Source organism: Procambarus clarkii, chromosome 50, assembly GCF_040958095.1.
Source record: "Procambarus clarkii isolate CNS0578487 chromosome 50, FALCON_Pclarkii_2.0, whole genome shotgun sequence".
In the NCBI taxonomy this organism is placed as follows: Eukaryota; Metazoa; Arthropoda; class Malacostraca; order Decapoda; family Cambaridae; genus Procambarus; species Procambarus clarkii.
This window is the reverse complement of record NC_091199.1, coordinates 7,254,748-7,278,945: the sequence shown is the minus strand read 5'-3', so window position 1 is coordinate 7,278,945 and position 24,198 is coordinate 7,254,748. Positions and strand designations below refer to the sequence as shown.

Genomic DNA, 24,198 nt, shown 5'->3' with positions numbered 1-24,198 from the left:
AGCCTCAGACCATAAACAAGCACGCTTTAGGCCACAAACAATCCCTTCAAATCTTTCCTGATATGACAGTTCGCCTAGTTCTTGGAGGGGTTTTCAAACTGACTAGAACCTATTCTTAAAAAGATATTTTCCCTTTTCCAGGTTAGGTTATGCTTTGAAATTGAAATTGAAATAAGTTTATTGAGGTAAAATACACACAAAGGGATGAGGTAGCTCAAGCTATTCTTACCCCGTTCAGTACAGCGTGTTAATACATGCATATAAACACATCACAAACAATAAACATTACCAAACATTGTGAGAGATAAACATCTACATTTCCTAGGTTATACTTTGTAGCGAGTGAGGTCACACGAGGACCTCAGAACCAACACTGCAAACCAGATACAACAGTTTCAAGCAATTCAATAACAATTATTATTTATATTATTATTACTATTATTGTTGCTACATTTTATAATTATTTATAATTATTTTAAGTCAGTATATATGTTGTTTAAGGTCGTTGTGTTTGTAAACAAGGTAACGTCACAGAATACGAGCGTTGATTGGTTGGTGAACAAATGACGTCATAAGAGGAGACTCCTGGTTGGTGGTTCAAGAGACTCATGTCGGCCTAGAGGAAATCTCTCAGGTATGCTTCGGCATCCGGTAATTGGTATAGGTTGCAGTTAATAACTGGCTGAGGAGCTTGGGACGGGAACCACACGATGTCTTGAAGGTTGAGATGATCTGGATGTAGACGGAGGTGGACAGGTGTTATTATTAGCACTGAAAGACTATAATACTATAACTCCTATTTTAGTAATTCGACGTATTTTGAATAATTATAGTTTTCTACTAGATTCCTGTAGTTAAACAGAGGGATAATATATGGAGAGTGTGCAGGTAGGAAAATGGTATTTTAATATTTGCTGTGTGAATTGGAGGAAGGAGAGGGGGTGCTAATAGCATTTTGTTCAGGTATATGGTACACATATTTTTTATTCCTAAAAGTTTATATTTAAAGAGACTTTGTACATTTGGTGACTGTTTAGTCCACCCACAATAGGTGGTAGGATTTTTGCATTTAACCAAGTACGGTCCAATCATATACAGGCGTTATGCACAAGTGTTTAATGTTTATCCAGTTAGAAAAATAACCAGGACAAATGTGGGGACGTTTGACAAGCCGCCAGCTTCCTGTCTTCGTCAAGGCCACTAGTGTGTTATTGGCTCTTGGGTAAATTCAGGTAAAATATAGTAGTCTTTAAATTGTTAGAAATGCATATGTTAAATTGAGCTGGATTAGATTATATTAGGCTGGGTTGGGTCACATGTAGGGTAAAGTCCTAATGAAAGAAAACTACAGGCATACCTCAGTTTAAGAGTTTAATTGGTTCCTGGAGACGCCTCGTATTCCGAAAACTCGCATTCCGAAGCTAATTTCCCCATAAGAAATAAAGGGAAATGAATTACTCCGTTCCTGACTACCCCAAAAACCCCACATCAAACTAAATTTTTATACCTAATTCATCTAAATAAACCTACAAAACTATGTTCCAGTTATTACTTACCTTGCTGTTGAGTGCTGTAGGCATATGGAAGATGGTGAGGAGGGGGGAGGAGGAGAGGAGTTACTGTTTGGAAGGGGAGTCCCCTTCCATTATCACATCAGGCAGTGAAGACCTTTCTGGTGTGCTCTCCCTGGGACGTTTTATCTGAGTGCCACTAGGTCCTGGTTGAGGCTCACTGCTCGATTTCCTCACCACAAATCTATCCAAACCCTGGCTTTCTCACAAATAATGGCCTCCGAAACACTGTCACCCCTTAACTCCTTGTCGTGTATCCAAATTAATAACAACTGTTCCACTTCTTCAAGTATTTGTGGTCTTTGTTTTGTTATTGTTCTGACTCCTTTTGCCACTTTAGCACTCATAATCTCATTTTTCTTCTTAAGTATAGTGCATATTGTTGATGTGGCTTTGTTGTACTGCCTACAAAGTTCAACAACACGTGTACCGTTCTCATGCTTCCGAATGATCTCTTGTTTCTCCTCTATTGTCATCCTCACATGGGCTCTCTGGCCTTTATCCTTACCACTGGCTTTCTTGGGACCCATGGTGAGATATATAATAACAAATTGTATAGTCAAATCACCAAAAATCCAACAAAACACTGAAAATCCGCGAGAAGAATTGATGTGGGGTAGTCACTGGGCACGAGACAATGGTAAACTGAGGGGTGGAGGGGCGACGATCGCCGAACCGCCACGCGCTAGGTCGGCCTGTACGCGTATCAACAAACTCGCGTCCCGAGGTAACCCTCGCCTTCCGAGACATATTTTTCGAGGAAATCCTGCTCGTCTTCCGAAAAACTCGCATACAAGGACACTCGCATTCCAAGGTACCACTGTACAGACTCATGAGTTTGATGGTGGTACTCTTATAATGATGATCATGTTGACCAGACCACACACTAGAAGGTGAAGGGACGACGACGTTTCGGTCCGTCCTGGACCATTCTCAAGTCGACACAATTGACTTGAGAATGTTCCTGGACAGACTGAAACGTCGTCATCCCTTCCCCTTCTAGTGTGTGGTCTGGTCAACATATTTGAGCCACGTTATTGTGACTCATCGCCTGCATGATGATCATGATAGTGCTCTTATAATACCATTGTACACTACAAAAGATAGATTGATAGATGTTCTGAATGTGTCATTTTTGTTTTCTCAATATTTTGAGTATTGCAGATACAGTACTGTATTCTATAATGTAATTCTTGTTTTTGTCATTTCAGCTCACTCAGCACAGAGTACTCAATATGTGTATTGGACCCTTAAAACGAGTATGTCACTGGGGGCCGCTTGTTGCCCTGGGTATGTCGCATGCAGCTCATGTTTATTTTTATCTCGTGCATTAAGCAGTTGCCATGTCATTGTATAGATCATCTTGAAAATATGCTATTGTTAAAAAATTTATACAGGTTAAATCCAATACAATGCAAGAGTAATATTGGTTAGTTGTTTTAAGGTAATTAGACTGTGATAACATTTGACTAGTTACTTTGAGAAGGTAGGTAATCTACATGTAATCTTATTTATTTTACTAAACATTATTTGTGTAGACTATTGGTTAATGAAATGACTCTAATATTTCATTATTGGTATGCATATGTGTGATTTTAGGATTGACTTATGGAATTAAATTGTGTTTTGCAAGAGTAATGGTTTTCCTGAATTTCATACCTGTGACACTTTTGTTTCCTCAGGAATAATCAAGTCAGTAACATTTGCAACAGTGAGTTGCCTCTCTCAGTGGTGGCCTCCACAAGAGTCCTGGGGTGGGACAACCCTATTTTTCACCTTCATGAGTTGTGCCATTCTTACACTGTATTGCTTCTTGCACGCCATGTACACTGGGCCAGGGACTTTGCCTCTCAAATGGCTGCCGGTTAGTTTACTGATGCTCTGGTTTATAGATCTTTACCCATACAATCCATATATTTATAATTACTCAACCATGCAAAACATAGCAACATACCTCACATTTCCCTTCACTGTCATTTACATGCCCTTCTTTAGATTCACCAATTTATTATTACTTTATATGCTTATTTTGAGTGTTTTGGAACTTATTAAACCATTCTGTTTAATATATCAATTAGTGATGGTTGTATATATATATATACGGTCGTTGAAAAAAAAATACAAGAAATCATTTGCCATTACCCCTAGATATTTCGAAATATTTTTACAGAGTCCAGCACAGATATTTACCTTCTAAGCTTTCATCCTTTGACTTTCTACCTTCTCTCTGTGCACTTATTTTCAGCAATGTTGTTTTACAGGTTCTATTCTGTAGACTGCTCTTTTCTTATTACTTGTCAGTGATCTTCACTGCATATTTCATACTATCCATTTTTATGTTGATGGTAACTGTGGCCTCATTCTCAAATTTCAGTTAATTTTAGTCCTTCCTTTGGAGCCCTCACAGAATCTCACTCTTCAATTCCCAAGGCTGTGCACATGGGAAAAATTTTGTCTTTTCATTAACCTATTCTAAAAAACAATTACCATCACTTGCTGTAAAATATTTTCCACTTACAGGTCACACCATATGACTGACATTTTGATAAATTACATTTTTATTGTATGGTAAATATAAAGCTTGAATTGTATTTTTGAATTGTTGTGATTTTTATAACATATTTATTAAATGTTTAGCTAACCCTATAGAAGTTGATTAATGATGACATTTTATTTAGTAAGCAATGTTAAGAAATAATATGAATTTGAGGTAAGGTTTTTGCATTTATTTTGTTTCACTTTTAAATTTTAGTATTTTATATTTATTTATATAAATGGCATCTACTTCTGCATGATATTAGAAAATGAATTCAGGATTTTGTCCTATGCTGTATTGGTATGAATTATGTTTGCAGGAAAAGGAAACCGACAAAGAGTTTCTTCAATTCTGTGGAACGTGTGAAGGGTACAAGGCTCCTCGCTCACACCACTGCCGCAAGTGTGAGTTACAGCTCCTACATTTTGCACGTGCACCAGCTGGTATTAGTTCCTGATTAATTATTTAATTTGAGTTACATTGGCACTTAAGTACCTATAGTATTCCTTCAAAATATTTAGCTGAATGCATAAATGGGCACAGTTGGTCTATGGCTGTTCTTAAAGGTCTCAAGGTTAATGCAGCGTTCAAGCAGGATACAAATGTCTAGTATGTTTTTAGGCTGCTTTGTGTACAGTATACTGGCCTAGTGTAGAGGAAAACAGATTATTTCCTATCAGTATGATTAACTTCACTTATTCTTATTTTACTGCCCAGGGGCCAGATTCACGAAGCAGTTATGCAAGCACTTGCGAACCTGTACATCTTTCCTCAACCTTTGATGGCTTTGATTACATTTATTAAACAGTTCACAAGCATGAAAACTTCCCAATCAAGTGTTGTTATTGTTATAAACAGCCTCCTGGTGCTTTGGAGCTCATTAACTGTTTAATAATTGTAAACAAAGCTGCCAAAGATTGAGAAAAGATGTACACGTTTGTAAGTGCTTGTGTAACTGCTTCGTGAATCTGGCCCCAGAAAACTTAGTATATTTGACTGTAATAACAATTTTGATAAGAATTTTCATATTACCTCCATTATTCAAATACTTACTTGAATAATGGGATAAATCATTTGGGTGAGTGAAGATGCTCTGTATGTGCCTCCTAAATCCTTATTCCTTTAGGTTGTAGCTTGTAATATTATACAAGTAATGTATTCCTTGAGTATAAAAGGAACTAAAGGAATGAATATTTTTAACTTTGTACTCTTTCCTCAATGTAAAGGTCTCATTGCTAGGAATGATGGACACAACTTTCACAAGCCAGCGACTTCTTGTCCCCGACGAGGCTACCACAGATGGCTCACGAATAAATGATTATCTTTAACAGGTGGACGCTGTGTGATGAAGATGGACCACCACTGCCCGTGGATTAACAACTGTGTTGGTCATAAGAATCATGGCTCTTTTACACTCTTCCTTCTGTTTGCTGTGCTGGGATGTGCTCAGGCATCTGTGGTGCTTGCTTTGTCCATCTACCATGCCATACATAGGGTCAGTGTACCTTGTCATATGTAATGTCATTGATCTATTTCTCCATTTACCATGGCAAATATAAGGTCACCTAAATATTTTTGAGTAGTATTGTTCATCTGCTTCTGGAGGGAGTGTATAATTAGCTACTTAACCTAGTAAATGGTTGCAGGTTCCAGGCTGGTGGCCTGTTGTCAGCCACATACAGCCTAAAACAAGAACTAGTATATGCTGTATTGAATAAAACTATATCCAGAGAAATACCAGGACATCTTCAAAGATACACATTTATATGTAATGTAACTTATATGTGGAAAATAAATATTATAATAAATGAAACAATTATTTTTCATGTTATTTCTGCTGGGAGCCCCTTGTGGCTTCCTGAAGCTGCAATCTTGAGTTGCTTTAGGCCTTCTGGGGTCCACAAGCCAAAATCTGGCCCCCTCTAAAGAGGCACAAAGAGCAGTGGCACTATGATCAAATTGTAAGTGAATTTTAACAGGGTTTTCTTCCCTGTGTGCTCCCTAGCTCTAGCTCCTGTGTGTAAAGAGGCTTGCCCTTGCGCTGTCAGGGTTCTTTTCCTTGGAGCGTTCGTGGTTCGTTCCCTTGGAAGACTTCCTCGCTTGTGTAGCCCTCGCCCTAGGTAAGTCTGTTTGTTTTTTACTTTGCCTTCCCTATTTTGGCTGGCAAAATGTTTTTTGGTAAATTTTTAGCTAGCAGGAAGCACTGGAGATTTCGCAACCTAACTAAGGCATGCCAAGGTCGGCCTTCCCAGCCTCTGGTGAGTTGGGTTGGTCTATTTATACCAGTTCAAGTGTCTATTTGACTCTTTGTTTACTGTTTCTTCAATAATGAGACTTCCTTTCTTAAAAAAACAAAACAAAAACAGGAGGACCTGTTTCCTAATCAGGGTTCTGGCATAGCGATCCCAGTGCCTGGGATTCCTGCAGAGCCATTCCCTGCAAACCCTGGAAAATCCTCGCAGGTTCAGTGGTCCATTGATTGTCTGCACTGAGCCTGCACTCACTTTGAGTAAATTCAAGGGTCACGGCACCTTCCTTTTTATGCGGTGCCATTCTCTGACTGCGAGGCTCTCGTGGTAGGCATCATGTGCTTTGTCCAGTGAAAGCTCTGCACCATTAGCTTTCTATCGCTACTTCTACTTGGGAGTACTCATTTTGGGTTGATCTGGTTCCCTGGTCCCTTGTTTCAGGGCCTGTATTTCTCAGGTCATCTACAGTGTTATTTGATTTGACCAGCCTGCAGTCTACCCTCATGCCCATGATGTTTGTAAGTTTGCCACTCTGTCGGCTTTGTTTACCAATACAGTATGTCTTCGGCTGATATTCAGGTGTGGAGGGTTTTGGCGGTCAAACAGGGTTCTGACAGCCAGGTATTGTCAATGTTCCTCCTCCTCGAAGGCCTTGTGTGGCCTTGGGTTGGGATTTGCATCCCATGGTTTATTCTTCGTTGTGATAGCTATGGTGCTCCTTCCTCCCTGGTTGGTCCCCTTGTTTACCTTCTCCATGGATAGGTAACTTTAGGGAGCCACTAGGGGCTCCCCTCAGAAAACTGGCATTGAATGTAAGGAAACCCCCAATTTCTGGGTGAGCCACAGTGGCTCCTTGACTCGCTCCCTTCCACAGGGAGTCGGAGGTGGATTTACCATCATCATAGAACTGAAGGTGGAACAGCTGGCTGACCCAGTTTGCCCCGCATTCTACCCCCTAAATGATGGGGGGCGGGGGTGAATGAGCTTGTGTTAGTTTCTAACTTTTTGATCATTTGTTTACATTGTTAGTGGACTTATTTTGGCAAATTTGAGACATGAACATTTCCCTATAATCAGGAGTGGTGTGTTTTCCCTTGCTGATTTTGTCAATGCTTTCCTGATGGTGGCAGACATGCTTAAAATTCACTGAAAATTTGTTCAGAGTGCCACGGTTCTCTGCACCTCTTTAGTGGAGGCCAGGTTCTAGCTCAGTCTAGCTTATAAAGATAAAATCATATTGCCCAGTTGTAATGAAAATAGTACAGTTGGCTTTGGTCTCAACTCACAATCAAGGATCCTGGGTTAGATTCCCAAACATGATAGAAATGGTTGGGCACATTTCATTTCACCTAATGCCACTATTTGCCTATTGGTAAATACCTGCCTAGGAGTTAGGCAACTGGTGTGGGGTTGTATCCTAAAGAGGGTCAGTAGTTTAATTTTGGGAGACCTCAATATAAGCCTAAAGTAAATATACATGCACACGCTTTGTCCCCATCAAAACAAATTAAACTGTATGAAGAGTTTGTGAAATTTTGTTGGGTTTAGTTTTATTCAATGCTGTTGTCAAGAACTGTTTGTGCTAGTGAATGTTGTAAAGAGGCATACAGTACTGTATAATTTTGGGGACTACCATATACCAACAAAAATCTTTAATTGATTTTAAGATCTTTGGAATTTGGTTTGGTTATTACATCATTTAGAAATTTTCATGTTAAGCCTTAGAGATGGTAATAGTGAAAGAATTTGAGGTAAGAACATAAAATAAAAATATTAAATGAGAATAAACTTCAGTGAGGTAGTGAACGTATTTTTATAAGTTTTTGTATTAAAATAGCAATTAGTGCCATTGTGATCAGAGTACAGTATTTCATTTCGGTAAACTGTCATGGCAAGTGATTATTAGGCTGAATGGACTTTCATGTATTGTCTTAACTTCCAAAATTATATAATTATCCTTGTATATTTTCTCTCCATGAGACCAACATGAATATCTTTTATACCGCAGACATGGTACATCTACTACGGTACTGGGAGGGAGCCGATGATTTACATGAGCTTGTGGGGGATGGTGATTTGCATGTTTGTCCTGGGTCTGGCTATTGGTGTCGTGCTGGCTGTGGGTATGCTCCTCTACTTCCAGGTTAGTCAGCCCCTCATGTGGTACATTGATTCCATGTGCCCACAGTGTGTGTGTGTATCTCAACACCTTACTCCCTCCCATAACCTGATGGGGAACTCCTGGGAGCTCCCCCATCAGGTTATGGCCACAATAGAGGATTCTCCAGGTGGTTTTATTACTTCACAAGTCTTTCACACTTTTACACACTTTTCCAGAAGTATTTATTTGATTAAATATATATTTAGGTAAGCGGAAAAATCCACAGAGAAATGGAAAAGAGAGATGAACGTTTCGGCCGATCTGGGAGATGTCAACACCGGACTATTTACCTAATATATTTAGGTAAATAGTTTACCTAAATAATATAGAGCTCCCCCCTTTTCCCTCCAGGGTAGGGAAAAGAGGGAGCTCCAGACCCCCGTGTTGGTGATCCACACCCTAGTTCTGAGGCTGGATATCAAAATACACGAAAACCGCTGACCGGAGGGAGGGAGGGTTGCCGGGAGCTTCCGGGACTCGCCCAGAAAATGGTGTTTCATTACATTCAACGCTGGTTTTCTGGGGGGAGCCTCCACGGCTCTCCGGAGCTACTTCACCAAAGACGAAAAAAAAGGGGACTTACCTGGGAGGCGGTCGGTGCTCACATCTCAACTCGATGTCGAGACAACTGGCTGCAACTGCTGACCCAAAGCAACACAGGCCCGACTAGGCCAGGAAAGCACGAGGTAGCATGTAGCCAGAACCATGTTCATCCGCCAAAAGCCTCGTGCCCGAATGTCAACCCAAGACATGTTACCAAAGATGGTAGCAAGAGCAGCAAACTTACGAACGTCATGGACACGGGAATAGACCGCAGGCTGGCTAGACTTAATAACCCTGCGAACGACCTGAGAGACCCGCAGCCATGAACAGGGAAGAAGGGAAACCGGATCAACCCAAAGCGCGTCTCCAGACACAGATTCTGTGGCGCACAAATAACGGCAGCTAACCTTTCCCTGACCAGAGTTTGAACCATTGCACTGCTTACCTTGAATGGTTTGTTAACTTTCACTCTTGTATTTTCCATGTTGGTACTGTATGAGTGAAAATTATAGTAACCTTAAAACACTGCAAGCCTTTCCAGTGTTTCAAGTTGCTGATTTGGTCTGTTATAAGCTTCTTGGTTTTCACATGGCATAGTGACTTCCTAGTTCTGTTTTCAGACTTGGGAGTTCAGGCGGTTTCCATCAGTTAAAACATGAACATTGTCTCTCATTTTTAGTGTGATACGTGTACAATCTGACTTTTCTGCCTCTTTCATGATATTTAGCAGTAGTTGCTTGGCTTACTAAACTGTGGCTATACTTAGTCCTCTGGCATAGGGTCACTGCAGTCTCTCTTTGCTGCCATTTTATATTGGTGGCACTGTTTATTTTGACTTAGTTCTTTTCCATTATGAAATACAGTCGAGTTTGCTATTCTCAAAGATTACACTCGCTTTCACTCCTTCCACTCTTGCTTACAGGGTGCTGCCTTGCAGTGCTTACAGCAGCAGCCTCTTAGTAGTTATAGTTCTCTGGAATGTTGATGAGGCAACCAAAAAACAAACCTATGCACTGGCCTCACGAACACCATCCATTTCCGCCTATATATATATATATTTTTTGTACCACTCGGTACGAATTCTCAATCGACTTGAGAATGGTCCAGGACGGACCGAAACGTCGTCGTCCCTTCAACTTCTAGTGTGTGGTCTGGTCAACATATTTCAGCCACGTTATTGTGACTCATCGCCTGCACCACTCAGTAGCTCCCACATACATTAGCTCTTGTACCACAGAGACATCCTTAAAACAGGCCTCTGAACTTATGCACATGAAGACCAGATTCTGATGTACTTATAGATTCAGTGGGAGCATAGTGATCCAAGATCAACCCAAAACCAAGAGAAACTGTGCATAAAGTACAGGCAGAAGAAAAACAAACAAGGTTAAGTGGGGTTAGTGTTTCCTGGGCTTTGTTGTCCTGCGTGGGGGGCTTTGCTCAGTAGAGTATTTCTTTTTTCATTATGCTTCATGTAAGAATTTGTTAACAATTATAAGATAGTATTATTTGTCACTCACAAAATTACTGTACTGTAATTTAGTACACATTAAATTACAGTACATAAATCACATTATGCTTCATGTAAGAATTTGTTGACAATTATAAGATAGTATTATTTGTCACTCACAAAATTACTGTACTGTATTTTGAAAAATATTTCAGTTACGAGCAATTCTTCGGAATAGAACAGGCATAGAGGACTGGATTTTAGAAAAGGCCATGCATCGACGTGATTCAACTGAGAAGCCATTTATATATCCATACAACTTGGGTCGCTGGAATAACTTTGCGCAGGTAATGACAAGATTTAATTTTGCATGTGATACGGTAGGTCTTGATAAGTCAACTTCTAGCTTTACATTCTTTCCTTCTGCATGAGGTCAAAGCAGAGATCAGTCAAGTGTTCCAATTGATAAATGTTTCATTCTCTGTATATATTTGCATGGTGATGATATATCATCAGCATGAGCAGTTTCATCTATTCTCAGAGATTTTATCATTAAATATTGCTAGAATCAGAATAATAATGTCATAATAAACTTTACTGAAAGAATGTCTGGTAGCAACAGCAATTGTGCTGAAGGTGTAAAAAGGAAAAAGGCTGTTCAGTACTAGCAACACCACAGGCAACCAAGTACAGTTTACTCATGTCTCCTGTTGACATGTTAATTAATGCATCATCCAACTGTGCTAATGCTGTGTTGGAAACATGTATCAGTACCTGAGGTGAACCAAAGAGCTGATCATAAGAGAGGTCGGTGAAGACAGAAGGCAAGCAAAACTAAATTCTTATTTGGTAAAAACAGCAAGGCAAGGCCTTTCAGCCACTGTTGCCTCATAAGCAAACCAAGGACCTTCAACCAGTGATGCTTCAGAAGCTGTCAATCAAAACTGACCTTGCCAAGCTAAGGTACTCTACAGTAATTTTTAATGTTGTGTTAGATTAGGTTATATAAATTTTCAAGAATAATTGATTTCAAGATGTGCAGCATCAATCGAGAGACAAACTACAACAAGATAAGCTGAAGTTTCTGTTTTAAATTACAGTACTGGTATCTTTTTTAATTGTAGTGTGTGTAGAAATTCTAATTATGTTGGTTGTAGTATGAAAAATTTTGAATGTTAATTTTTGGACTTCCCCAGTAAGAAATACTGCTTATCCGGATGTCTGGCTTATCCGGGGGAGGGTCCTTCCTATATTATCCAGATAAACAAGCTCATAAAGTACCTGTTTTTGTTCTATGAGATGTCATGGCAACCATGGGGCACGTGATGTTTAATTAGGTTCATATTTATGTTTTACAAATACAGTTTCTGACCAGCACAATGTGTGTATTACCCAAGGTGAGGCAGAATGTTGAAGAATGTTGTGTGTTTCTAATGCAGATGGAAGGCTTTGTATAGCTTGATGTTGGATCCTTGTTTTAAAATCATTCATTGAAAAAAAATTGTGAATTTATTTCTTGGATTTTAAGATGTATATTAAAATACTCTTAATACTAAAAAATTTATATATTTTAATTTCCTTTAGGTTATCAATGTGTGGTGTGAACCCAATGGAGATGGCATTGTGTGGCCAGTTCGTGAAGAATGCAACCAGTATACCCTTACAGTATGTATATCAGTAGTCCTCATATATGTTGTATAATACAATGTTTCAAGGCTAAGATGTCATTGATAATCTTAGTCTACAGTGTCAAGTTTTGGAGAAGTGGGAATATGTAATGTACCTGAGGTAAATTAAGACACTTTGTGGTTGAGCATACTTCAGGGGATGCTTGCAGATGCTGTAAGACTATTCTACATATACAGTATATTATGTCGGGTGTTATTCTACTAACATGAGCCATATCTTCCAGATAGAACAGCTTGCTCAGAAGGCCGAGAAACGTGCCCGAAGTCTAGAATATCAAATTGTAGAGGCCTATTCTGGCTGGTGGTTTCCGTGCACTAAGGGCTTTGGTGTGTGTTGTCACCCTCCTTGCACAGATGAATCTCGGATATCACTGCAGCCTGGTGATGAAGTTTTGGTAACACGCTGGAAAAAGTGAGTGCTTACTGTGCATGTAAATTTATGATTATTATTTTGAATTGCACCAAGAAGTCACATTAACATGATGTACCAATGCAAAAATCAGCAGGAGTCCATGAGGATGATTCAAACCTCTACTCTGGACAAGGTTGTCTAAGGCATGTGCTTGGGGGCACCCAGAGAATAGGTTTAAATCCTCTCCTTATGGCTCCTGCTGATTTTCTCATAAATATTATTATTGGAATTATTATTATTATTATTATTTCTCAAATAGACAATGAATTTCTTATATGGTATAGTTTTCCCTTTTGTACTCAACAAACTGATTAAGGATACACTGTACTTGTCAAAAGGAGAAACATGGATTATTGTTTTGTTAATGGTTTTTTAAAAAGTCAGTAGTCAAGAAAAATTTTTGGATACTTATGTAATTAGGATTATTTATTGTTTTAAGCTTTTGTTGCCATTTATATATTTTATTGATTAAGTTCACCAAATAAAAAAGCTAATCATTAACATTAAGTGTTGAATATCCCATCAGCTGCTAGTGCTTGTCCTGTGGCCCAAATATCACCATCACCATTGACTAGAAATGGCTAATATTGCACAAAGCAACCTTAACCATAACCATTGACTTTTAGTTACTAGAAAAATTGATTTTTTTCCACCAAAAAAGGACAATTAAAATTTCAGTTCCTTTCAAGCCCTCACTTCAACATGGTAATTAACCCTTGCACTGTGCATAACATTCCTAGATGTTTGACACATTGTGCACTTTAAATCTGTAGAGGTTTTAGGTATCAAACTACATTTAAAACTACCACAGGTACACAGGGCTCACATCCACTGCCTGGGCCTCCAGTCAAAAGACACCATCTTGGAAAAAAATTGTGGGTATATCCCTTTATTTATAGGCCAGTAGTGTCAAGATCCAAATTATGGGTAGCGAGTGCAGCTCACGCTCCACCCTGGTTTTGTAGCTCGGTTGACATTTTCACTTATAGATAGTGAAATAATTAACATACTGGATGAATATGAGCTTGTAAATGATTCTGAGATTGATAAAGATTATGTACTTGGCTTGGAAGAGAGCGGTGTGAGCAGCACTTTACTTTGTTAGCATCTCGCTCTACAAAATGCTGCGCTTCTACACTACCTTGTGTATCTATCACCTGTTGGAGCTTGTGGCAAGGTCCAACGTGAGCAAAATCGATGGTACACAATAATAACGTGGTATAGTGTATGGTGGGCTAAGCTTTACTTGGACATCTGCTTCCAAGATTATCACGCCCTCCAGAACTTCTGAGTGGTACATAACGGTATTAAAACATATAATCATAAATAGCATATATGTACATGTTTGATAACAGTGAAAATAGTATGTTATATCGTTCTAAGAATATGATGCAAATTTTAGTGACAACCTGTATCTATATCAACCAATGTTCCACATGTTCTGTAATAAAAATTCCACCTATTGACAGCCTAGTGTATCATTACACTGGAACAAATTATGGACTACCCTTAAAAATGTGAAGAAAAACAATACAGTATATATAATGGGAGTGGCAAACACCCCTGCCCCCCCCCTCTTCCCAGGCATGACCAAACCCAGGCACTTGCTTCATCAGAGGACAAGATTTTGTGACAGACATTTCATTATTTCACTACATTCAAAGTAATTTACCTACAATTTTTTTAAGTAATTTTCCAATGATCATGGGCAGACATTTTAGCAGTATATTAAGACAAAATTATTTTGATTAATTTTTGTATTTCTTGTACTCCGAGATAATGCCTTTTATAACCCTGGCGCAGTTCAGGGGTTAAGGATCCCTGGCCAATGTTTTTGGCACAGTTTAGTATTGAAACTTTGACTACCTATTTTTAATGCAGTGCTATGTAGCTATTCTGGTTTGGTGCTTTTTTATAATTATTTTTTATATTATTTAATTTTGATAATTACTTTCTTTATATAGTGGCTTTTGATAATTACTTCCACTTTTATATTACTGCATGCGGTTTGTTGAAGCGAGTTGCTCAGTAAACGTTTTGTTCCTAGGTACTGGCTCTACGGTGAACGTATTAACTTGAAAGACTGTTCGGCAGCTCCTCGGGGAAGTAGCTCGTTCCGCCACAGAGGATGGTTTCCCCGTCGCTGTGCTGTGCAGCTGTTCTGCTTGGAGAATGATCTTGAAAATACTTTGCCATCTGATGCTCCAAACAATCAAAAGCAAAACCAGAGGCAAGTGGAGAACAAGAAAAATCGGTGATGTTCCATAATATGTCTGGGAGAGTCAAATTTACACTCGAGTGAAAGTTGGGTGTAAAGAACGCATAAGCAAAAGCTGTTATCTTTGTTTTGATATTGCTGGTTAATGCATAGTAATATGTGGTTACATGTGCAGCTGATGCATCATTTAGGGATAAATATGGAATCGTAATCAAAGAGGTCTAAGCAATATACCTAAATACACCAATACAGTACATGAAAGTTTGGTGTTCATGCCGAATGTACGATAGACGTTCCACTTGTGTGACAGTCAAATACTTGTCATACAACAGTAACTAAGCTTTCTAATTCAGTTGCTGGATGCAAGTCAGTATAATTTTCCTGTCTGTTACATTCTCCAGATATCAAAAGTCATATTCGTAATTAAATATTTAAAGTTGATGCACCACACTGATCGAGACTCAACCTTTCTCTTTTCATTGCCATTCATTACAGAAAATTCTGAATAGTATTTAAACTGGAAACAAAGTACATTTCTTATAACCCATGGTTATAGGGATTTAAATGTATAAATAATAATGTCTATTTACCAACCAATTATCTTATGATAATGGAAATGATCTTTCATTATGATGACTACAGTGGGTTCCCTCATTCTGATGACTACAGTGGGTTCCCTCATTCTGATGACTACAGTGGGTTCCCTCATTCTGATGACTACAGTGGGTTCCCTCATTCTGATGACTACAGTGGGTTCCCTCATTCTGATGACTACAGTGGGTTCCCTCATTCTGATGACTACAGTGGGTTCCCTCATTCTGATGACTACAATGGGTTCCCTCATTCTGATGACTACAGTGGGTTCCCTCATTCTGATGACTACAGTGGGTTCCCTCATTATGATGACTACAGTGGGTTCCCTCATTCTGATGACTACAATGGGTTCCCTCATTCTGATGACTACAGTGGGTTCCCTCATTCTAATGACTACAGTGGGTTCCCTCATTCTGATGACTACAGTGGGTTCCCTCATTCTGATGACTATAGTGGGTTCCCTCATTCTAATGACTACTTGATACTGTAACCACAGAGGGTTCTCATTCTTTTTTTTCATTCTGAAACTAAAGTGGGATCCTTTTGTTGATAGTATAGGACAGCCTTATATAATTGTACAGTACATAATTTGTTTCATTCAGAAAGATTGTTACAGTATGTATGTTTTAATTTTTGTGTTTTGTATTATATTTATTACTAGCAGAGATATCTAGGTGGAGAACCAGCCCCCAATTCCCCCACTTTTCAAATTTTAGCTTCACTATGTGCTATACCAAAACTTTTCAGGTCACCACTACACACGATTTTCGGTACACACACACTACCTTCACTGCACCCGGTATTCACCCAGGCTATAATCCTCACTACACACAATCTTCACTAAAAGCAATTACAGTAGCAGTGTTTGTAGAATGATTTTTGTGGGGGATGTTTGGAATATATGTACATATGATTTTATGCCTCTTGCTTCAGCTTCATAATGCAATATGAAACAAACGAGTAATCATATTATTCTGGTTAAAGAGAAGTAGCATGTTTCCGTTACTGAATGAAACAAAGATAATGGCAAAATAACCCTGTGTAGCTGAGGACATCTTTACACAGTTCTTTCTGTAAAAAATCAAGTAAAGGTTTCTTAAGGTGTTCCTGGCATGTGTGTTCCACATGCTTCACAGCTGTCATCAGATCTCAATTGAAAAAATAATCATATCTTGACTAACATACATATGTCAGTTTGAAGTTGTAATAGAATTTGTGTTACTTTTAAGTAATATCTCAGGTGTAGCAATTTATAATTATTAGGCAAATGCCTCAGCTGTTACAGAAAAACTAATACTGGGATCCCCCATTAGTTACTAATTCTTATCTTAACTTTTCATAGGTCATCATTCTTAATTTATCATGGACATTTGTTAGGAAGGCTTGCAAGTCGGCAAATAATTGCTTGAGAACAGGAGTGAGTGCAAAACAATAAGATGAATTGGCAAAATAGACAAAGAACAATGTTCAAAGTGAAGGATAGCAGAATGAGTGATCTTTGATGGTGATTAAGAATCACAAATGAGTCACATAAGCTTATCATGGGGAGACCTTTGTCAAAAGCTTGTCAAAGGTCTCCTAATTTGTCCTGAAGATTTTTTCAAGCTGGATTTTAAAGTCCAATAGAGTTTTGGCATGTAAGGCTTCACCGGGTAAGCTGTTCCATGGGTTCATAACCTTGTGGGTGAAAAAGCATCTGTTCAGTCCTACTTTGTGGCTTGTTGAGCTTGAAATGTTGGTCCTTGTTTGTGTAACATCTGACTTTTTGAAGAAGTTGTCTGTATCAACATTCTTCAAATTGTTCACTATTTTAAGTTTTGATGAGATCAGCCCTATCATGTCTGGGTTTGCAGTGTTAGCCTTATGGCCCTCAACCTGTCCTGGTATGAAAGTTTACTTAGTTCTGGAATTATTTTTTTTACCTGGTGTTGAACTCTCTCCAAAGAAGCTATGTTTTTCTGAAGATGTCTCGATGCTTGGATTCAATAATCCAAGGCAGGGGGGAATTATCAGGAGAAAGTGCCAAGCCCATTACTACCATTATGGCTATATAGCACTTGGAAAGGATCAGCATATGGATTTGGGATGAGATGGGGGAAAGGAATGGCGAGGTAGGGGCATGCATTTGAATAACTAACTACTGATGCAGTCATATTAGAGCACCATTACATCTAGCAATCTCTTTTTTTTTTTCCCCTTTCTAGTGTCCAGATTTTCAGTTATCCAAACATTTGGAGAAATCAAGGGTTTACTGGATCTTCCTTAGTATAAATTCCTAGTGCATAATTTATACTAGTTTTAATGTATATGATGTAACATTTATACATAGATGTATAATTTATACATCACAAAATGAAACCACTATAGATTTTTTAATAGGGTTAGAGAGAGATTTCTTGTTAACAAGGAGTGTAACCTTGTTTTTCCCCATAACGAAATGTCTTCAAGATACCTTTCATAACTTGTCCTTCCTGTGACATCACTTGTCTTATGCATTTTTGCTCTTGTACTGTTTTCCTAATGATATCTAGGAACTCTCGGAGATTATGTAACACAGTCAGCACTACGTAGCCATTATGGCTTAATATTTTTATCTGATATTTATGTACGTCTTCAATTTAACAAAGTTTGCAACACGTCCTTATTAACTTTTGAGGGATCTCTACAGTGTACACTATTTGCATTTCTATGCTAATAAATTATAATACAGTATTTATAATAGGTTTTAACATAATTGTGCATATGAAAATATGTAGAATCAAGTCAAATCTTTTTAGAACTGGTATGTATATGCTAGTTTTTAGTATTAAGTAGTAAACATGATACTTTTGGTTTTCTAGGATATGCTGGGGCTTTTGATGCATTAAATGTGTGGTACATGATGTATATATAAATAGTATTTCTAGTTTGTACATACAGTAATGAAATAAAAATTACAAAGTTGATAGAAGTAGTGTGTTTTGTGTATTTAATGATAAATCCTGACAATTAAAAGACAATAAAAAATATTACAAAGTTTCCTTTCTAATTTGATAGCTAACAGTACCCAAACTTTTTAATATGATAGCTAACAGTACCTAAACTTTTTAATATGATAGCTAACAGTACCTAAACTTTCTAATATGATAGCTAACAGTACCTAAACTTTCTAATATGATAGCTAACAGTACCCAAACTTTCTAATATGATAGCTAACATTACCTAAACTTTCTAATATGATAGCTAACGGTACCTAAACTTTCTAATATGATAGCTAACAGTACCTAAACTTTTTAATATGATAGCTAACAGTACCTAAACTTTCTAATATGATAGCTAACAGTACCCAAACTTTCTAATATGATAGCTAACTACCTAAACTTTCTAATATGATAGCTAACAGTACCCAAACTTTCTAATATGATAGCTAACAGTACCTAAACTTTCTAATATGATAGCTAACAGTAACCCAAATGTAAACATTTGACTATCTTTAGGTTCTGTGGGATGATATATAAATTTTTAGTACAGTATTTAAAAATTTACTCAGAATTCTATAAAATGCTTTGCCTTTAAAAGAATATAATTAAAAAAATTCATCCCAGAAATAACTTCAGTATCAAATAGCATTACATGGCTACATACTGACCCAATTACTGCCCGCCTTCTATGCCTGACTAAATATTTAACTATATTTAGTTAAATAAATCTAAATATTTAAAATTTAAAACTTTTTTTCTAATAGTAATATGAAAAATTATGCACTAATCTCTGGAAAACTACAAAAAGATTATTCATACTTTGCCCGTAGTAGCATAAAACAGGATTTTTCCTACAGCTTCATAGAGTTTCTAAATGCCAGAGGAAACTATTATATTTAATTTTTCTATGGGGTGAGAAGAGGGAAGAGATCTATTTTGGTATCATAGAATTTTAACACATTAAGCATTGACATTGGAAAAATGAACATATATATTTTATATATATACTACAGCTGTAAAGGACAAAAATATGTAAATTCAAACTGAGCCTCTACCATCCCCGCCCCTTTCTCAAAGCCAATGGAAATTATATTTTTTTAATATTTTCAAATTGGCATATATTCACTATACTGGTACTGTATATCCACACGAGCCATGCCCATGGCTGAGTGGATATACATAGTACATAGTACAGTACTAGTATTGTAGTATATATATATATACTGTGTATATATATATATATATATATATATATATATATATATATATATATATATATATATATATATATATATATATATATATATATGTCGTACCTAGTAGCCAGAACGCACTTCTCAGCCTACTATGCAAGGCCCGATTTGCCTAATAAGCCAAGTTTTCCTGAATTAATATATTTCCTCTAATTTTTTTCTTATGAAATGATAAAGCTACCCATTTCATTATGTATGAGGTCATTTTTTTTTTACTGGAGTTAAAATTAACGTAGATATATGACCGAACCTAACCAACCCTACCTAACCTAACCTAACCTATCTTTATAGGTTAGGTTAGATTAGGTAGCCGAAAAAGTTAGGTTAGGTTAGGTTAGGTAGGTTAGGTAGTCGAAAAACAATTAATTCATGAAAACTTGGCTTATTAGGCAAATCGGGCCTTGCAAAGTAGGCTGAGAAGTGCGTTCTGGCTACTAGGTACGACATATATGTATATAATATTACACTTCTTGACCTGCTATGCAAGGTCCGATTTGCCTAATAGGCCGAGTGATTTTCTTTATTTTCAAAATAATCTTTCCAATTCGTTTTTTGAAATAGTATTATTATAATATGTTAAGAACATAAATATTTGACTTAGTTATATTAGTTTAGGTTAGGTTAAATAGGGTTGGTTAGGTTCGGTCATATAGCTACATAACCCTTAACACTACCGTCCAAAGGATGGATATGGGGTGCATAATAAATTAACTAAATTTAAAAAAAAATTATGGGTGTGTGTTTGTGTTATAGACTATAACAATAATGGAAGAAAGAGTATTGTAGAAGAGTGAAATACATGGGTTATTTACACTTGCTGGGGTGAGGTAAAGCAGGCGGGTCTGTGAGAGGTGAGGAGTGAAGTAAATAGTATTTGTCAACGTGTCATACCAGACGAGTTGTCAGTCAAGCCGCTGTGGCTGCCAGTGAAAGGTGTCTGGTGGTATGCGCGTTGCTGTCCTGCCCTCATGGCTGTCGCTAGTGCTGACTCTCATTAGTGCTGAGTCCTGCTAATAATGACACCCTCTATAGTGCTGACAATGGCTCCACCTGACCTATTCTACTGACTTGTAAGCGGACTTTCTGAGCTCTGTAAGTTGTAATTATCTGCTATGTCTGTCTATTTCAATTCAATAAATTAGTATTCAAGACAGTGTGGATCGAGAAATCGGCAGCTAGAATGTGGGGTTTGTGTCCGTGTATTTTCTTCAGATAAGTATTATTATTATTAACACCTTTATTCAGACAATAACATTATTTGTCATCTTAGATGCCAGAAATAAAATAAAACACGAAACAATGGATGCAAATGGTGTAAATTTAGATTTAGAAATGGCTTTAGTAAATAGTGTTTTGGTGATAAGATGATTTATGAAACAAATTACCAAGTAATATAAATGACGTGGGATTGCAAGATACTTTCAAGAGTAGGTTAGACATATTTGAGTGAGTCTGGTTGGGTGACGCAGTGGTCACCGCTGTCAGGACGGAAACGTTTGAGCACGTTTCCTAAAACTTGATGCTTCTGGATACTTAGCAATAAATAGGTACACAAAAGTTAGATAACTACTGTGGGCTGGATCCTGAGGAAGGCCATTCGTTGACCTAAGAGGACCTCGATAAACCTAACAGATTTGCTGTTCCAGACATTATTTAGGGGAAGCCAAATAGACCATGAGCTGCCTCGCATGAGTTAGTATAGACAGGTTTCGCGCCAGGGGTTCTTGGCCTTGGGGGCTCCGCGCCAGGGCGTCCTGACCTTGGGGGGCTCCGCGCCAGGGCGTCCTGACCTTGGGGGGCTCCGCGCCAGGGCTTCCTGACCTTGGGGGGCTCCGCCGGACCCGGGGCGGTCTTTGTTACTGGCCTTGCTATGCGTGTTTCTGGCCTTGCAAGAATGTACCACTCACCGACATACGTAAATAAATAAAAGAAAACTTCATATACAGTATTTGCTTATACAAATATAATTAGTGACTTCTCTTATTTCAATATTCTAGCTACAATTAGCCTTTACATTTTCTCCCCAGGACGAAAAAGGATGAACGGGCGGGTGTTGGCGGTGACCTCACTGCTCTTCAGTGAGTACTGCCTTTGTGTTTCCTTATATACTTGACTTTGCTCTCCATTTACAGTCGGGAAACCCCGGGTTCGATTCTCCTGAAGGACAGAAATTGTTGGGCACGTTTGTTTTCACCTCATGCCTCTCTTCACTTAGCAGTGTGTAATTTTAATTATTGTTTTTGAGCTATACATGATAGAATTAATCCGTAAAGGACGAGGTTTAGTTGGATAAAATTTAGTTTTTACACGTCCCATAAGTCCAAAGTTGGAGGCCAGACACCGGCAAGCCTTACTCAAATTTGTAGTGGTCTTAGGCTGGTCGGGGTAGGCTTAAGTTAAATTTAAGAAATAGATTTAGATTAGATTTAAATTTTGTATTCAGGTAAAGGTACATACATTGAGTTACATACATAATGTTGCATGTAAAATAATGTTACATATAAAATATCAGTTGTTATTGACACCATCCGATTTTCATAGATTCAAGTGTGGTCTAGTGAAATACTGGTTGTGATGTCCTAAGAGTTTTTAGTGATCGTAACTATTTCCTTGCAGACACACAATAGTTTCATCGGTTCTCAGTATTGTATTTTATGAGAGAATGGGAAGAAGCTCTAAGCAAGTGGTGGAGGGGAGAGGGAAAAGGGGGAAGAGTTAAGAGTCCTAAGAGTTAAGACTAAGGAAGAGTCCCCTTCGTTAAGAGAACGAAGAGGAAAGAGGGGCTGAGAGAGAAGGGGGTATTACAGTCCCATATTCCTTCACTGCTTCTTAATGTCTATTTCCGATAGGCCAAGCGTGTGAGACAAACTTTGCAGGGTGACTGGAGGTCATTAGGGGATGGTCATAGGCAAGCCATAGTTGAACCCCATGTGCCTCCCTTTATATCAAATGACAGATGATACCATCTTTACACCTCACTAATTACCTGACTCATCCTCACTAAGATTCATCCAGGATATTATTTTCAAGGTGATGGTTACATATTAGGAGCTGCCAGAAGCAAGATGAAGCATATTGCTTAATATAAATATGTAGAGAAGGTGGGTACAGTCAGGAAGTCTGTGTAGTGAAGATGTTGCTCGTGAGTAGTGTAGATGGTTTTTGTGTTGAACGTTGTGTATAGTAAAGAGAGTTGCAGTGATGAAGATAGTGGTGGTGAACTGTGGCCACCGTCATTCTTTATATATTTTATTAATAGATTTGTTATATTTTATTGTATTATTTTCCACTCTGTTTGTCTGTACAAATAATTTTCTTTTTTTGTCGTTATAATTATTCTCCAAAGTCTCTTCACTTATTATTTTGTCTTTACACAGGTGGTTACAGCAGTAGAGGACTTGTGGCTCCTGTTATCAGACTTAGAGCTTTCCCTTCAACCCGTTCTCGCACTTTCGTATAGTCAATATTGACTTATTTAATACGTGCATATGTGACATACTAAACATATTAGTTTACCTTGAAAAGCTTCATAGAAAACACCGACCTTACCTAACCTTCTTAGTATGTTAAGATAAGCATCCTATTGCTTCGTAATTACAATTATTACTTAACCTATTCCCTTCCTATAGCTCATGTTAAGCTTGACCCTACTAGTGTTCCCTACAACACGCCCCGCCAATCAGTTTACACTCAGGTCCCCAGTTATTGGTTGATGAACAGGGGTGAACAATCAGTGATCTGTTTCCACTCGATCCTTTAATTCCTGGTCAGGGCGCGACTCCAGCCGTAATGACTTGCGAGGCGCAGGGCGAGTATATGGTACCTACTGTCTCCATCATCACTTGTAACTGTTGGTGTGTTCTTGTTGACAGTGGCGGGAGCGACGGTACAAGGCAATTGGTTCGCTGAACAATGGAACACTTTCTCATCCTCCAGCTTCTGGGCCACAACATACCAGCTATTCAACAAGGCTTTAACCACACTGTAAGTTGACCAGTGATTATTTATAGCAGTGCGTGGACCTGTGTGTATATATATATACGTAAATATATGCTTACATATATAACAGCATACATAATACGTACTTAAAGACATAGCAAATTGGTAAAGATCTTATACAAGAGATCCTATAGGAGAGCGACTGGATTTCCTTATTAAAATTACATATTGTGATCAGGTCTATTATATATTTTGTATCATATATAGTAAATTAGAATTCAGTGCTTGCAGTCTACGACTGCAGCTCACATCTTTCAGTTTGGGAAGAAGCTGTACTAGGTGAAGCTTTCTGACGGGTCTCGTCCACTCAAGTGTTCGTCCAACGTCCACAGTACACAGCGTTTTAGTCGACACCTTGTACACATTTCGCATTGCAGATATGTGTAAATTTTGCGTTGTGCCGCAGAAGACAGTCTGTTAATGTGCTCCTCAGTACAGATGCTCTGTGTAATGTCTTTCTCGACGCCCGAGGTGGTTGTTCTTCTCCCCAAGTTGTTTTATCTCTCGCCTCTACCTCTCTAGGGAGGTAGGGATGTAGGTATTAAGGGAGCGGGACAGGGAGGA

The 24,198-nt window shown here is 38.2% G+C and overlaps 3 protein-coding genes across 11 annotated transcripts in view; all 3 read left to right on the top strand.

Annotated features, from left to right (window-relative positions):
* Positions 1-520: 520 nt before the first annotated feature.
* Positions 521-18,372, top strand: LOC123772648 (palmitoyltransferase ZDHHC6). Of its 4 annotated transcripts, none has more exons than XM_045765904.2 (10): positions 521-634; positions 2,783-2,861; positions 3,254-3,435; positions 4,427-4,511; positions 5,439-5,602; positions 8,365-8,499; positions 10,726-10,857; positions 12,095-12,175; positions 12,423-12,610; positions 14,658-18,372. In XM_045765904.2, the coding sequence occupies exons 2-10, from the start codon at positions 2,807-2,809 to the stop codon at positions 14,866-14,868; spliced, it is 1,233 nt and encodes a 410-aa protein (XP_045621860.2). In that variant the 5' UTR covers positions 521-634; positions 2,783-2,806; the 3' UTR covers positions 14,869-18,372. The 4 variants fall into 4 exon arrangements, with proteins under 4 accessions (XP_045621860.2, XP_045621861.2, XP_069159527.1 ...); XM_045765905.2 differs by having other exon boundaries at positions 633-721; XM_069303426.1 differs by lacking the exon at positions 521-634 and adding an exon at positions 732-756.
* Positions 15,439-15,912, top strand: LOC138351631 (shematrin-like protein 1). The gene has a single exon (XM_069303632.1). It carries the CDS (start codon positions 15,439-15,441, stop codon positions 15,910-15,912), a length of 474 nt encoding a protein of 157 aa, XP_069159733.1.
* A 2,170-nt stretch (positions 18,373-20,542) lies between the features above and the next one.
* LOC123772647 (uncharacterized) overlaps positions 20,543-24,198 on the top strand; it is a 31,884-nt gene continuing 28,228 nt past the window's right edge. For 4 of the 6 annotated variants that reach the window (XR_011222511.1, XR_011222510.1, XM_069303424.1 and 1 more), the window contains exons 1-3: positions 20,543-20,727; positions 21,663-21,713; positions 23,508-23,619. Coding sequence is in view for 4 of the 6 variants with exons in the window: in XM_069303424.1 (XP_069159525.1) it covers positions 21,674-21,713; positions 23,508-23,619 (152 nt within the window). In the remaining 2 variants the exon portion in view is untranslated. The remainder of the gene's footprint in view (positions 20,728-21,662; positions 21,714-23,507; positions 23,620-24,198) is intronic. The other 2 variants (XM_069303425.1, XM_045765902.2) reach the window with 1 other exon arrangement.